The following is a 16,890-nucleotide window of genomic DNA, read 5'->3' on the forward strand; positions in this document are numbered from 1 at the left end:
TTGAATTCATCAAAACTTGTTTTATTGGACAAGTTATTAAAAGATGTTGGAGAATCTCTCAAAAGACTTTGTCCTTTCTGATTGGACGTTAAAACAACTGTTTGGACAAAAGTAGAATTAAAAAAAAAAAAAAAGTCTTCTTTACTTCCAGTTGTATCGATTGGAAGGAGGCGGCATGGCGTAACCTCTGTTGGAACCCTGAAACACAAAAATATTTTATTTTCAATATACTTTGTTGATGTGAAAAAAAATGGATGCCAGAAAATTAAAAAGCGTCTAGGGAAAAAAGCACAGCGTATAAATATCTTTTAACTTAATTGTCATTTTAAAAAAAAAATACTATTTACACATTGACGACATTAATATTACATCATTCTTAGGGTAAAGGTTTTAAACATACAATATCATACATATAATTAAAAAAATACGTTTGTGAAGTTGCACATTAACTAATTTAACCTTTTAAAAAGTTACACTGATGAGAAATAAAAATATAATTTAAATCAGCTTTTAAAACACTTTTTATGCATTGGCTGTAAAAACAAGCTGAGATAGACTTTTCTGTAATGCTTTAAAATATTTTATTCAGTCTTAATTGCTTTTATCAGCTTTTTGTATTAATTTCTTTTTTTAAACCTGTAAACTTATATAGCATTTGGGCAGGTTGAGCTGATTTTAAAGTGCTTTATAAATAAACCTTGACCTTTAAAAAGTTACATTGATGAGGAATAAATATTAATATCACCCTGCATGCCTGTGCAAAATGTTAATTATTCAGATTTAAATTACCAATATTTACATTTTAAATTGTTGTCAAGAGTGAGAAAGGAGACATTATGCAGTTAAAATAAATATACTGCATTCAGAACATGTTGAATATCATAGTATTTATCATTAATATTTACAGTTTAAACTAATGTCAAGTGTGAGGCAAGAGACATCGTGAAGTTAAACAAATAGCAATATACTGTATGTATAACGTGTTGAATTTTAAGAACATTGCTTAATATTTTAGGGGAAACAGAAAACTATTTTTTTTACAAAATACCTGGTATTGTTGTCCCCGTTTGTCCTGTCCTCTGTGCTCACGCCAGTTGTCTCTCTGCGGCTCATAGCGCTGCTGGTAGCTGCTGGGGCCGCCACCCCTGCCGTGGCTCCTGTCCTGTTGGTACGCCGCCTGCTGCGAGTGCATGGTTCGATCCCAACCGCCTCTACCGCCTCGTTGCTGCCTGCCGACACAAAGAAGGATCCAATACATTTGAAACAATCCTCTTCAAGTTCTTCAGAACTTTTTGTAGATTGGATTCCAATGTAATTGTCAACAAGCACATTTCAAAATATTGACTTTTATCAGCACTGTACAATGCACACTTTGATAATAACTAACCAAAGTGAAATATTACAAAATTTTGGATTGTAGACAATGACAACATATACCGGTAGACATCCTACACTTTTATCACAAGATCGCATCAAATCAAAGCGTTCATGCAGACAAAACAGGATTAAAAAAAAAAAATAATTTAAGATTTAATTTTTGCTCATGCCGATTTGAATATTTGTTTGCCATGGCTGACGCCCAGAGAGAAACTGGAAGTGCTTTCATCTTTTAGCCCTGCGGGCAAGGTCCTGTTCTTTCACGGGAAGGTTAACGAGGCAGCATGGCCGCTGGCTAATGAGCAGTGACCAGAGCTGACACGCTGCCACAATGGGCCTGAAAAAGGTTCCGCCACACAACTTGAGGGCAACTTTGGAAGGCGCAGCGCCCGGTTTGGGACTGGCGAGCAACTAGGCCAGCAGAATTAGTGCTGCCTCATTTAGCTGTACAAACCTCCTCCAGGGAAATTGAGTTGAAAAAAATCTTCATTCAGCAGCATGGAGCACTCAGTCTGTTCTGTTGCTGCAGACTAATCACACAGACGTGAAGACCAGCGTGTGGTCACAGTAAACCTGGCGACTCACCATTGAGACTGAGACTGTGACTGGAAGGAGGGCGGCGTTCCCAACAAGCTGCCTGGTTTGGAATCTGCACAGAACAAACAAGACACGGTCAAAACGGTTTCTTCAGGACAAGAACGAGCGGCCATTTTGGACGGATTGTGTGACTTTGATTGCGCGCAAAAAAAATAAACAGTAGACATGAAATGAAGCAAAGACTGAATTAACCAGCGAGAATAACGTCACAGTTGCATGTTCTGTTTGTCAATGAAACAAGCATTCAGCCGCAAGCTTTGTGGACAACTCAAGTGGCCGATTCCTTCATGGAAGTTCTTCTCAAACACACACTTAAGAGCAGACAAAGAAAAGCAGCTAAAGCCTTCTTCTATATCCCCTGTTACCATAGCAATGACCAGCTGCAACTTCGTTTTAGTTAGGGACACTTAGGTTCACCAGCGCCCATCAGTTAAATAGCCGACTAAAATTATTCAGAAACTAAAATGACTTAAATTGAAGTGAATTAACTACTTGACTAAAATGAGTTAACTAAGCAAATAAAACACGGTAGCTGTGATTTGTTCAAGATCAAACTTAAAGTCTTTAAGACCTCTAAATGGAACATTTAAGAATATTTTGGCAAAAAAAAACATGAAAACGAGTGTTTTATGTAATTTGTTTACCTTGGTATGAATGCACACATTTAGGGAACAACATGATGCGTTAATGAAATGTAAATTAATTAACTTGTCTCCTCAAACCCAGTAGTAATGTCGCTGTCTTGCAAATTAAATAATTGCTTAAAGATAAACCAAGTCTTGTGTTTTTGGGCTGCATTTGTCAACTGCACCTCAAATGACCTTACATCCCAATGGTGTCCAGGGAAAATTGGACCAACAAAACATATAAAAAGATATTGATTGGCAACACTAAATTGTCCCTAGCGTGTGAATGTGAGTGTGAATGTTGTCTGTGTTGGCTCTGTGATGAGATGGCGATTTGTCCAGGGTGTACGCCACCTTCCAACCAAACGCAGCTGAGATAGGCTTCAGCACCTCTGCGACCACGAACGGGACAAGTGGTAGGAAATGGATGGATGAAATACAAGATAACTACTGACCATGAGAATAAATACTTTAAAAACCCAACACTGGATTATTTACCTACTATTATTGATGTATGACCTAAGATGTTTGAAAGTGTTTATTTTTAGCTGATGAATTTGTCTTTTTGTTTCATGACTGCAAAACCTGTCATTTAGCCTCATTGAAAAAAAAGGTACAGACATTTTATTTTTTGTAGTTTTAATTATATTTTATTCACGTTTCTATAATTTGAAAAAGTTGCTTAAATGGGTAGTTATCCAGAGCCTGCAAAGTCTTTATTTTGCCTCAAACATATTTTTGATTAGGGAAAATTCAAATTAGTGATGCAACTTTCAAATCATGAAGATATGGCATTACTTTATGGAATGTTTACAATGAAAACACGTCGTATAAAATTAAACTGTTCCCATACAGTATTTCACAAGAATGTGTAAATTTAAAGTTTTCTGACCCAATCTAACTTGCTGCCAGTGATGGTTTCCATTATAAAAAACAGTTACCACCAATTGACTTTTAAAAATAACAATATAATAAGTGTCTTTTGAACGCTTCTTGTCAGATAATCAATCAATCATTATCGGATAATATTGTTAATGCAAAAGTGTCAAGTCATGAGGTTCGTGCATTTTGACGTGAGTTCGCACATGTTTTGGATATCACTGAATGCTGTGTTTTCTGATCTTTAACAGTTGGCCATTTGTGACTTCACAGATTGACGGATGTACATATGCGGTCATTCTCGAACATGCAGTCTCCTATATCTCTCTCGTCTGTTGTGATGTCTATAGAATAAATGCCTCCATCAAATGCAGCTAGGATAGGCTCCAACGACCCCCGCCACCAGAGAGGGACAAGCGGTAGAAAATGGATGGATGGATGGATGTTTATTTGTGCACAGTATTATAAACGGGACTGTGTTGATAAAATGGGCCACTTCAAAAGTTGATTACCTTTTAAACTCAAGATGAAAAAAGACAGCGACATTATTACTTGGTTTGAGGGGACAAGTTAAGGTAAGATAAAGTATTAATCTTGGCAGACGCACAATAACTCTCAAGTGCTACATGCAGTGACACAAAATGCTGATATGTAGCTTTTTTTTTAATACAGCTCTTTTTTTATTAATGGTGTCAGGAATAAAACAAAAAAAATGGTGATATTCATCTTTAAGATATATATTTAAATGTGTACATCTTCAAAAAAATACTGCTTCTGGGAAGTTATGGCCGATGATGTCTTCCACCAAAAAACTTCAAGTGGACCACCCAGTGGGCTTCCAATTACAACGCCACAACACTTGCCTTCCTTTTCTGAAAAGAGAGAATGACAAGTGGACACCTGTCAATCTCCTTAATTAGCCATGATCTGAGAACGTCTGGACCTTCAGTGAGAACACAAAGGCCAACAAAAGGATTACGCCTTAAATCCAGCTAGCGCGCATTGGCCACTGTATTAGGAACGGATTACGAGCTGCTACGCAACTAAACACCTCTTTTCAATTTGATCGGAGACTATTTGACTCAACTCCGCTCTCCTAAAAAATAAAAACAAACAGTTTTTTGTTTGCATCCAAGCAGCAGCGCAAATGTTGATGTCCCAGCAACAGATGAAAAAAACAACTTTGGGGACCAGCAGGTTTGAGGCGTATAAAGAATTCCAAAGTGAGGAGCAGTCCAGCCTGCAGTGAATGCATCAAAGTGTGACTTGTCAGGAGGTCAGAGGCTGATAGAGTTGTTAGCTTGTTGCTTCAGTGTATCAGATCCACAATGGCCACCAGCCGGGCCTCACTGTGGCTGCTTAAAAAATGCCAGCTGGTGGGGCAGCCGAGCACAAAGCCCCCCTCCTGCATCACCATGGGGGGCAACGGCACCGTCAAAGGAGGAAGTTAACCTCTCATTCATATGCAATCAGAGCCTTTGATCAAACTGCTACACAGCAGCCATCATTATTTACTCTCAAAGCAAACATATTTTTCCATTATTGGTAGGGATGTGCCCATCGATCAACCACTGATCAGTATCGGATGATTTTCATTAAAAAGTCTGTGATCGCCATTGCCGTTGGATGCCGATTACAAAAGCCCCTCTCTTCTGGCTAACATGCTACTTTTAATCCCCTGTCTGACAAGCGGCTACAGGCCAATTATATGTGTCCATATACATGGTGGAGCTGCTCTGCCAAGCCAATAATAATCACCTCCATTACTGCAAATGAACTACATTTCTAAACATCTTAATCATCATTATCAAATATGACTGGAGGATGAGGCTAAAAATGTTACACACAGTAAGCCAGGAGCACGCATGTTAATAGCAAAGCAAACCGTTAAGCGAGCTTAAAACAACTCAAGAAATAAGTGCTTAATAAAGTTCAAGGAGTGTAGCTATAAACGCGTTGCAGCAGAACGTAAGCAGCTATTAACAGGAAATTAACAAGTGGATTAATAAGACTCTAGAAAGAGGACAATATAACAACTGTTGGTGTGTGAGCATTGTCACAGTCCGTAGACGACAAAAAAAAACAGCTCGGTCCATAAATTGGTGGTGTTGATACCAAAGGGTAATATCAGCATATCAAGTATAATATCAGTATATGATCAATAAATAATCAGGTCAATATTTTTATTTCCTTAACCACTTTTTGTTTTTGTTAATGTTTACACATTTTGGGAATAATTCCCTGCACACTGGAGAACATTAAGAGCAAAACCCAAATAATTTAAATAGGCAATAGTTTTTACTTTTGTTTAGTTATTGTGCACTACTCTGTTTTGAAAAAAAAAAAAGTCTGTAAATAAAGAAAATAAAGAACTAGTATAAAAATGTACTTGATATTTTTACACTATCAATGGCACTCATCATATACATTGAACATTTACAGTTGATACACGTGATCGATTATGGCATCGGCCAATTTCAGTCATGGATGATCGCTGTCAAAAACCCCTGATCAGAACGTTACTAGCTCCCAGAATACTAGATGTTACTTTTTATACTCGATTAAAACAATTATCCACTAATAAAAAGAACTGCTGACATTGTTTACCATGCTAAAATTACAAAATTGTTTAGTCGAAAAGCACAGGAGTGCTTGCAATGTGAGGAGCTAACAGCATGGAGAGCACCAGTCGCCTTCACACACTACATCCTTCATCTACTTGCAAATGGAGACATCAAAGACAATGTGGAGTAAAGGCGGCTGAGGGTGGCCGGGTGATTAGAAGTCGAAAAAGGTAATGGCAGTTGTCAGTGGTTAAATCTAATTTATAATTTTTTTGTGGACCGTCACATGATTTAACTTCTTCAAGTACGCCTAAAAACGTTCTGATATTTGCAAGAAATCCAAGCACTTTGTTATGAGGCCAGCTTTGTCTTACGTTGGTAGGCCTGATGATGGCCGCCGCCGCCACGAGGGGAGCGGTAGTTTCCTTGGTGGTGGTAGTTGCCGGGTGGTGGGGCATTGCTGTACTGTCCTCTGGCATGTTGGTTTCTGTTCAAAGAGTGACTGCATGGAGGACAAGAGGATGTTAAACATTGTTCCTTGCAAGACGCACATAATAAATTCCAAACACGTATTCGAGATGCGCCAGCTGTTCAATTATTCACATTTCTTAATGATAATGTGGACGTTTGAGGAAGAAGCACAGATCATAATTAAGCATGGCTGCTAATGGCGACCAAACACTTACACACTTTCTAGAAAACAAACACCACACTTCATCTTTGGATATTCAACTAAAGGGTGGAACGGAACACAAAATGGTCCATTGTTAGCATCTTGTCACGGTTTTCGGTTCAATGTGTATTCTTGTGGTTTTTAAAAGGCATATATCCGAAAACTGCAGCCTTACAATTATAAATTGTGGCTCTTACAAAATATCTTCCAAAAAGTTAAAATGCCTCTTTAAGCTCTGACCCTGGAATTAGTGTAAACAAATAATGTAATACATTTATAGGCACACGTCCTACCCTGTTTAGCGGTACTTGAACGCACATTACAAACACCTCATCTCTTTTCCTATGCAGCACAAACACAAAGCCTAGGTGACACGTTAGGGCCACCACATTATTTTATGTGGCTCGCGAAAGCCTGGAAATATTGTGCTCCAAAAGGGCATTTCATCCTTTATGGTAAATATTTTCAAAATCTGCTAAGAAAAAAATGCATACAAATGAAATTCTTAAAGGGGAACTGCACTTTTTTTTAAATTTAAATGTTGCCTATTGGTCACAATCATTATAAAAGACATGAAGATGGACATATATTTTGTATACATTCTAACTCGTGAATAAACTAGGGCTGTCAACTGATTAAAACATTTAATCACGATTAATCGCATTTTGTTCATAGTTAACTCAAAATTAATCGTGATTAATCGCAGACAGGTATACATTGTCATCATTATTAAGTGTACCCTACACAGATAATTTTCAGTGGGGGTAGCCTAGAATTGCCGCGTGACAATGTTTTAACTTTCTCTATTAATTTTCTTAAATGTAAAATTGAGCCTACTAATCATTCTGTAAATGAGGACTCGATCAGAACATTTCTCAAAGAACCCAATATTTTAGTGAATATACATTTAAAACAAATTTGTCATAAAGTATAGTATTAACATATATGTTTTTCTTACAGTTTGTTTCGTCCTTTATTTAAATTGTTGCTGCTTAATGTACAGTGCAATTTTTTTTAAATATATATATTTTTTGAGATTTAATTTATAGTTACTTTTTGTGTAATAAAAACGATTGGCAATAAATCTAGCATTTATTTTTGGTGTTATTGGCGACTGACTCATGTTTAGAGACTCGGTTTAGATTATTTAGCGCCATGTCCGTGACGAAAAGTGAGCCAAAAGCCTAATGTCACACTTGTTCGCATTTCTGGGAGCCTTTTTGCTCATTAAAAGCCGCCCGTGTCATCTTAAATTATGAAAATGGCTGACCGCGGATATATCTTAAATATATTGAAGTACGTCCACAGCACAGACATGCTGCCTCTGCTCCAGACAACCCCTGTGCGTATGGCTGGTGTATGTTAGTGTGTTATGATGGTCATTTCTCCCATTTTGTGTGAACACACCATGTCCACGGAGAATGAACTAGTGTTCTGGATCTATGAGTGAAGCACGGAAAGTCCGCTTATAGCGGAGCCAATGGCAGGTCCTCTGTTCCGCCCTTAAAACTTTATAAAAAAAAAAACCATCTAAACAGCACAAACAAAACTCCATTTACATGTTGTGACTTGAATATTGACCTAGTATTAGTGATATTGTTATTATGCAGTAAGTGCTAACGCAGACAAACTATGTATGGGGGCGCAGTGATCATAAGCTTGTGTCGACACGATTCCACCCCCTTTTTTGGCGAGGAATATGAGTAATTCTTTATCTAAATAAGAATATTAGAACATCCTAGCAGTCGGCATCCTAATGACAGCAGACCTTGTACAGTAAGTGATGTTTGTCTGTTGGCTCTCAGTCTGCAGTGAGCAGTAATCAGTGATGCGTTTTTTAAATTAATGTGCTTTAAAATGATCAAAATATGCAAATGTTAATTTTTATAAATGTGCCTCTTACTACATTACATATATACTTACATCATGTATACAAAACCTAAATGGATGTGCTTACATGTTTTTAAGGGCTGTTTAGGCGAGTAAAACGGCTCCCATAAGCTCCATTTTAAGCAGACTTTTCATCGCATTTATTTACTAATTACAATACCTTAAAAAACTACACTCGTCATGTCTTTCACAATTATTGTTAAGGATAGACAAAATTCGGGGGAAAAAGTGCAGTTCCCCTTAAATGCCATGTTTGATACAAAAGCATTTTAAGCTTGTTTTGGTCATTTTGTCAAATCTTTTCAAATTAAATTCTACATTAGCTGAACTAAAATATCTGTAATTTGGGCTTCTGATTACAAATACATTTTTCTAACTACTCATTTTGTTGTTACACACAAATAAACAAATGAAAGGGCAAATTCTGTAAAAAATTAGTCCCTCCTGGATTTTTTGGGGTGAATGTTGTGGCGTTAAATGCCTGATTTTGCTGCAGCGTTTTCTAAAAGTTTCAGCAAAATCAATTCTTTGATTCCATTCATGCCTATAAAGGAAAATCATGGGGCCCTTTTTTGCCTCACGATGGTCAGAGCTACTACTACGTACACGCTCCAAACTGATTAGTAACAATGTAAAAACATATAATCCAAGCAACACACGCGCTGTGTCAAGTCAACCGAATGGTTCAAATGTTTTTTTCATAAATCATTCCCTCTTTAATTCTGCAACATATAATGTGTATATACGTAAAGACATACTGTGTTTATACAGTGTGTATGTATGTGAAAACAGTCTTTTACAAGTAAATATGTTCGTCCTTCGTTTTCGAAGATGACCAAGTGACTTGACGTTGACTCGGCTCTCTTGGTTGCTTTGTTGGGTCTGCTCCTCTCTCTGGCCCTACTCTCTCCACCCCAGCAGACGGGTTACAGCGTGGAACACCGCAGAGGCCACCACAGTGTATATGTTTATTTTACTTTTTATTCATAGCTATATGTAGAAGTGGCTGGTTGCATCAGCTCCGCTACATTAATGTCTTTCATGTCCTTTGTTCTTTGATGTCTGATGTTTCCCTCTTACAGACATGTAAGAGGGATGTGTAGGAGTGGTTTTTTTCCGTTGGCCTCGGTCTGGACCCCCTGTCCAGGGGCCTAGGCTTAGACCGATTTTTTCATTTTATTTTATTTTATTCCTTTATTTTTTTTCTCCCATTCCCCCCACTTGTTTACCTGTATCTCACCTTTTTTGTAAGGGGCGCCGGAAGTTGGCAGACCCGTCAGCGATCCTGTTCTGTCTCCCTGTAATGTTTGTCTGATCTTGAACGGGATTGTGCTGAAAATTTTAATTTCCCCTCAGGGATACATAAAGTATGTCTGATTCTGATTGTGTGTATGATAGGAGTGTAACGATACGTGTATTTGAATTGAACCGTTTCGGTATGGGGGTTTCGGAGGTGTATCGAACGACACGGACATATTAAGTAGCGCACTGCACGTTTTGTAAACAAAGCACACCGAGGCACCATGAATTGATTTACGTGGACCCCGACTTAAACAAGTTGAAAAACTTATTCGAATGTTACCATTTAGTAGTCAATTGTACGGAATATATACTGTACTGTGCAATCTACTAATAAAAGTTTCAATCAATCAAAAAAACAACACACGGCATGCTAGCAACGACTGTGCTATGATAGACTGACCATACCTCCTCTTTTCATGGGATATGTCCTCTTTGCGGGGCTGTCCAGGTGGGGTTTCTAAAATGCCTCGAATGTCCGGCATTTTAAGTTATTGCTGCGTGTATTTTCAATGTACGTTCAGGGTTAAGAAAGGGTTAAAAACAAAAAAAAGGTGGTGCGCGCAGCAACATTCGTGAGGGAGGGGCAGAGACAGAGAGAGCGAGAGATTTATGATAAACGCGCATGCTTCGCCAAACTCTGCTTTTAACCCATAGATTTATCAGATTTTATTTTTTATTAGCTATAGCAGGGGTGTCAAAAGTGTGCCCCGGAGGCCATTTGCGGCCCACAGCTAATGTTTTAAAGGCCCACGGCACATTCTAAAAATACTATTAAAATAAACAAAAACATAATAACACAGAACGTGTTGTAACACGGAACGACACAGGAGGTCCTTCATACCGACAGCCATCAGACTGTATAATGCATATGATCCTTTTTGACTGCACTTAAACGTAGAATATACCGGTATGTAGAATATATTTATATTATTCATATATTATATATATATATGTCATATATAATTTATTATTATTATTGTTTATTGTGAGCGAACTGTGGTGCTGAATTTCTCCCAGGGATCAATAAAGTACTTTCTATTCTATTCTATAAACAAAAGTGAAATAAAAAAGCTTAAAGGTTAAATGCAATTTAGAAAAAGTTGCAACGTTGACAAAGCTGTTTTTTTTTTCTTTCAAACTGTCATTGTTCAAAACACAATATTGAATCAAAATCAATGTTATTATGAATTATTGACCTATCCAAGTTTCCGATTACTTCACATCAAATATTCCACTAAGAAAAATATTTTTGGTGGAATATTTAGCAAATTTGTTAAATAATTAAAAAATGTTTATTTTGTTATTCGGTGGCAGAGGGGTTAGTGCGTCTGCCTCACAATACGAAGGTCCCGCAGTCCTGGGTTCAAATCCAGGCTCGGGATCTTTCTGTGTGGAGTTTGCATGTTCTCCGGCTTCCTCCTACCTCCAAAGACATGCACCTGGGGATAGGTTGATTGGCAACACAATTGGCCCTAGTGTGTGAATGTGAGTGTGAATGTTGTCTGTCTATCTGTGTTGGCCCTGCGATGAGATGGCGACTTGTCCAGGGTGTACCCCGCCTTCCGCCCGATTGTAGCTGAGATAGGCGCCAGCGCCCCCCGCGACCCCGAAAGGGAATAAGCGGTAGAAAATGGATGGATATTTTGGTATTTTCTTACTGTACCGAAAATGAACCGAACCGTAACCTCTGAACCGAGGTACGTACAGAACCAACATTTTTGTGTACCGTTACACCCCTAGTGTATGAAGTTGGTCGATGAGGCCAATCCTTGCACAGAATGACCGGCTGCAGGTTATGGCTGGGGAGTGGCTGGCTGAGAGGGAGGAACTGTCTCTGGTCTTGCGGAGCTGTTGCTTCTGTTCAGCTTCATGGATACGTTTTTCCTGGAAGTCTGCTACACCATGCCAGACTGCAGAGCGCCAGTTATAACAATGTTGGGTATTGGCTTCCCAGGTCTCTGGATCCAGACCACAGCCCTTGAGACTGGCCTTTAGGGTGTCCTTAAAGAGTTTCCGCTGTCTGTCGCGTGAGCGTTCCATGGTGCAGTTCACCTTACAGGAGCCTTTTTGGTAGGCGTTCGTCTGACATGCGGCAGACATGGCAAGGCCATCTCAGCTCGGAGCGCTTGAGGATGGCATAGATGCTCTACATGCCTCTAAAGCTGACCAATACGCCGGATTGTAGTCAGCTGGAGGCGTGTCTAAATGAAATTAAACAATGGATGTCCGCTAACTTTTTGCAACTTAACGCTAAGAAAACGGAAATGCTGATTACTGGTCCTGCTAGACACCAACACCTATTTAATAATACCAACAAAACATTTGACAACCAAACAATTACACAAGGCGACTTGGTAAAGAATCTGGGTATTATCTTCGACCCAACTCTCTTGTTTGAGTCACACATTAAGAGTGTTACTAAAACGGCCTTCTTTCATCTCAAAAATATCGCAATAATTGGTTCCATTTTGTCCACTATCGACGCTGAGATCATTATTCATGCGTTCGTTACGTCGATTACTATAACGTGTTATTTTCGGGCCTCCCTATGTCTAGCATTAAAAGATTACAGTGGGTACAAAAAGCGGCTGCTAGACTTTTGACGAAAACCAGAAAGGTTGATCATACTACGCCAATACTGGCTCACCTGCACTGGCTTACTGTGCACTTAAGACGTGACCCTAAAGTTTTACTACTTACGTACATCTAGCTCCATCCTATCTTGCTGACTGTATTGTACCATATGTCCCAGCAAGAAATCTGCGTTCAAAAAACTCCTGCTTATTAGTGATTCCCAGAGCCCCAAAAAAAGTCTGTGGCTATAGAGCGTTTTCGATTCAGGCTCCAGTACTCTGGAATGCCCTCCCGTTAACAGGGATGCTACCTCAGTAGAAGCATTTACCGTATTTTTCGGACTATAAGTCGCAGTCTTCTCCACAGTCCAGCGGGGGGGTGAGATCCGGCCAAACCCCCCCCCAAAAAAGAATTACATTTTTTTTTTTAATTGTTTGGCCAAGTGTCACCCCTGGCCAAACTACAAAAAAAAAAAAAAACGCGAATTATAGTCCGAAAAATATGGTAACTCTCATCTTAAAACTCATTTGTATACTTTAGCCTTTGAATAGACCCCCCTTTCAGACCAGTTGATCTGCCGTTTCTTTTCTGCTCTGACCCCCCTCTCCTTCATGGGGATGAGGGGACACAGATTCGGTGACCACAGATGAGGCGCTAGCTGTCCAAAGTTGGGACCCACGGTGGACCCCTCATCTGTGCATCAGTTGGGGACGTGTCTGCGCTGCTGACTTGCCTCCATTCAAGATGATCTCCTGCTGGCCCCATTATGGACTGGACTCTCACAAAATTATGCTAGATCCACGATGTCCATTGCACCGGTCGCCCAGAGAGGAGGAGAGTCTCCACATTTGTGTTCCCCTCCAAAGTTTCTCATCGTCATCCCATTGGGTTGAGTTTTATCTTGCCCTGTTGTGGGATTTCAGCCAAGGATGTTGTCGTGGCTTGTGCAGCCATTTGAGACACTCATGATTTAAGACAATTTAGACTTCCTTTTTATTGTCATTCAAATTTGAACTTTACAGCAGAGATAAGAACAAAATTTTGTTACATAAGCTCATGGTAGTGCAGGATAAAGAAGCAATAAGGTGCATATACAATATAAGTAAACTTAGATTGATGTTCTCAATCTCAGCCCTGTGGAGGACCTTAGTGTGTGGGATCTTGTCCTGCCACCTAATGTTGAGCAGCCTCCTGAGGGATCTCATGTGGAAGGCGTTAAGCTGTTTAGCGGTATAGCTCGGTTGGTAGAGTGGCCGTGCCAGCAACTTGAGGGTTGCAGGTTCGATACCCGCTTCCGCCGTCCTAGTCACTGCCGTCGTGTCGTTGGGCAAGACACTTTTCCCACCTGCTCTCAGTGCCACCAACACTGGTTTAAATGTAAAAATTAGATATTGGGTTTCACTATGTAAAGCGCTTTGAGTCACTAGAGAAAAAGCGCTATATAAATATAATTCACTTCACTTCACTGTTTAGCATGCCAGCTGTATACAGTCCAGGCCTCACAGGCATACAGCAGGGCGGGTAGTGCAACAGGACGGTAGACCTTAAGTTTGGTTCATAAGCTAAGCCCTCTGCGCTCCGAGACAGAACTGCGGAGTCGGCCAAATACAGCACTTCCATGCACTATCCTATGCATGACCTTGTCGATGATGCCCACATCTGGACAAGGTGCTACCCATGTAGACAAACTTTTCAGCAGCTTTGGGGTCTTCACCATTTACGCTGACAAGGGGCTCAGTGTACGGGGCTCCAGGAGCAGTTGATGCATCACCTCGGTTTTCTTTCAACTGATGGTGAGTCCAAAGTCTGAGCATGCTATGGCGAGGTTGCTCATGCTCAGCTTCATTTCCAGCTCGTTGGAAGCATTCAGGGCCCAGTTGTCCGCAAAAAGGAAGTCGCGAATCTTAGTGGTCTGTACTTTGGTGTTTGCAGAAAGCATCTGTCAGCATGGCTGAGAACATCCTGTTGAGCAGAGTGAGTGGGTGCCAGTACACAGCCTTGTTTGACTACGTTTTCTACACGGAAAGGCTCAGATGATGCGCTGTTGTCCTGGAAACGTGCCTGCATTTCATCATGGAATTCACGGACCATGTTGATGAAGAGGTTAGAGCAGCCAAACTTGGCCATGATTTTTCAGAGGCCCTCCCGGCTGACAGTGTCGAAGGCCTTCCTCCGTCAGATTAAAAAAGGTGGAGTATAGAATGACGTTCTGTTCTCGGCACTTCTCGGAGTTGGCGAGCGGCAAAGATCATGTCGACTGTACCACGACCTTGCCTGATTCCGCATTGGCTCTCCAATAGGAGGTCTTCGTGTTCGAGATGTTCCGTCAGGCAGTTCAGCAGAATTCTGGCCAGGATATCTCCTGCTACGGATAGCAGAGCAATGACGCAGTGGTTGTTTCAGTCCTGCCTGTTGCCCTTTCGTTTGTATAGGTGGATGATGGAGGCACCTTTGAACTCCTGTGGCAGCTTCCCTTAGTTCCACATGGTGCAGAATAGCTCTACCAGTTGTTTGGTCAGAGCTGGTCCACAAACTGTGTAGATTTCTGCTAGAATTGCATCAGCACCAGCTGCTTTTCCATTTGGAAGTCTTCCGATGGCTTTGATGACCTCAGCTTCCGTTGGTCAAGGGAGGTGTTGACTGGGACTTGAGGGAGGCGTGCAAAGGCCTAGGGGCGGTTGAGAACACAGTGAAAGTGCTCAGCCCAGCGCTCAAGGATCTTCTTTGTCAGTGACCAGTGTGCTGCCATCAGCACAGAAGACGGGCAGATCTTGATGATGTGGGCCTGTATATGGCTTTGAGTGTGCTATTCTGGTCTGCATAGAACTGGATCTCGTCAGATTTCCTGCAAAGCCAGTCGTACTGCATCCGACGCAGCTCTCGCTGGATGGTTGCTTTGATGTTCTTAAGGGTAGACTGTTTTAAGAGGATGTTGGATACCTGAGGTGGACTTTGTGCAGATGATTTTTCTCCTGGAGAAGATCTCTGATGTGATCATCGTCCTCATCAACCCATTCCTGTTGCCTGCGGGCTGTAGGTCCTTCTGCATTGAGAGCAGCAGTATGGACGGTGTCTCTGAACACCTCCCAGACCTCCTTGACGTTCCCAGTGGGTTTCAGGTCCTGCAGTTTGCTGGCGAGCGCTTCAGTCAGGGATTGCTTGACAGAGGCATTGGTGAGCCTGGAAAGGTTTAAGCGCTTCGGAAGTTTGGAACCTTGAGGCCTTCTGGGAGGATGGATCTTGATGTTAAGCGTAGACACAAGAAGCCTATGGTCAGTCCAGCACTCTGCACCCTACACGGCCTTTGTAACCCTGACATCCTGTCTCACGATGATAGTAGGTGCCAGTGTCTTGAGCAGGGATGCATCCATGAGTTCCTGTTGCGCTTTGGGAGGATGAAAACTCAGTCGGTGATCTAGAGCTCACACAGGTCTCCAGTACGTGGGTGTCATTGCTGTTGCCCAAGCCATTTTTGCCGAGGACTCCTTCCCATGACTTCTGATTAGTGGCATTGACATCACCGAGGATGATGAGCTTGTCTGCCCTGCGCACTGCCGAATAGTAGGGTTCAGGTCTTAATAAAACCTCTCCTTCACATCGTCTGGGTTCGTCATCGTGGAGGCATAGGCACTGATGAGAGTGGCAGAGTGTTTTCCTGGAAGAGGCAGGCGTAGCGTCATCAGGCGGTCATTGACGGCTATGGGAAGTGCAGCCAGCTTACTGACCAAGATGGATATAATGGCAAAGCCAATCCCTGCCTCACGCCGCTCTGCTTCAGAGCGGCCTATCCAGAGGAATGTATAGCCAGCACTAGTCTCTGTCAACTGTCCCTCTCCAGCCAGACGTGTCTCGCTGAGAGCAACTATCTGGATGCCGTACAGGTCCAGCTCTCAGGGCAGTTCTCTCAGGTCTTGATAGGTCACCAGCCCTATCAAGAAGCGTGCTCACCTTTTTCTTGTTTCCTTGTTTCTTTCCGCGGGTAATGGGACTCCTCGCTGGCCAGGAAGAGGAGAGGCAGGCAATTTTTGGGGCACCTTTTCTAGCCTGTTCCTCATGCCAAGAGGTAGGGAATGCATACCTTAAGAGGACTGCCTAGTCGCTCGGGGGCCTGCCAAAGTCCAGTGCTGCCTCAGTCATTGGACAGCGACCCTACAGACCAAGCCGCCTGCGTGCTAACATTGTGACTATGGCTTCCAGTGAAGTCCACACCTGCCACTTCGCCACGTGCCCGACGTCGCAGGACTCGGGTAGGGGTGGGAAAGATCGCGGGGGTTGTGTGTGTGTGTGAAGTCATGACTTGCGCGGTCCATTGAATTTATGTGAGGGTGGGTTGCGCAGTGCTGAACTCTCTCTCTCGCCCGAGTCCACCTGTATCCAGTGGCAAGACTGAGTCGAGACGGCTGGAGAT

The 16,890-nt window shown here is 41.5% G+C and overlaps 1 protein-coding gene across 2 annotated transcripts in view; it reads right to left on the reverse strand.

Annotated features, from left to right (window-relative positions):
• xrn2 (5'-3' exoribonuclease 2) overlaps positions 1–16,890 on the reverse strand; it is a 54,288-nt gene continuing 37,398 nt past the window's right edge. For both annotated transcript variants that reach the window (XM_061901378.1, XM_061901377.1), the window contains exons 28-31: positions 6,418–6,545; positions 1,963–2,026; positions 1,049–1,229; positions 1–198 (exon numbers count right to left, since the gene is read on the reverse strand). In XM_061901378.1, the coding sequence (XP_061757362.1) occupies positions 142–198; positions 1,049–1,229; positions 1,963–2,026; positions 6,418–6,545 (430 nt within the window). In that variant the 3' untranslated portion in view covers positions 1–141. The remainder of the gene's footprint in view (positions 199–1,048; positions 1,230–1,962; positions 2,027–6,417; positions 6,546–16,890) is intronic.

Source organism: Nerophis ophidion, linkage group LG05, assembly GCF_033978795.1.
Source record: "Nerophis ophidion isolate RoL-2023_Sa linkage group LG05, RoL_Noph_v1.0, whole genome shotgun sequence".
Classification (NCBI taxonomy): Eukaryota; Metazoa; Chordata; class Actinopteri; order Syngnathiformes; family Syngnathidae; genus Nerophis; species Nerophis ophidion.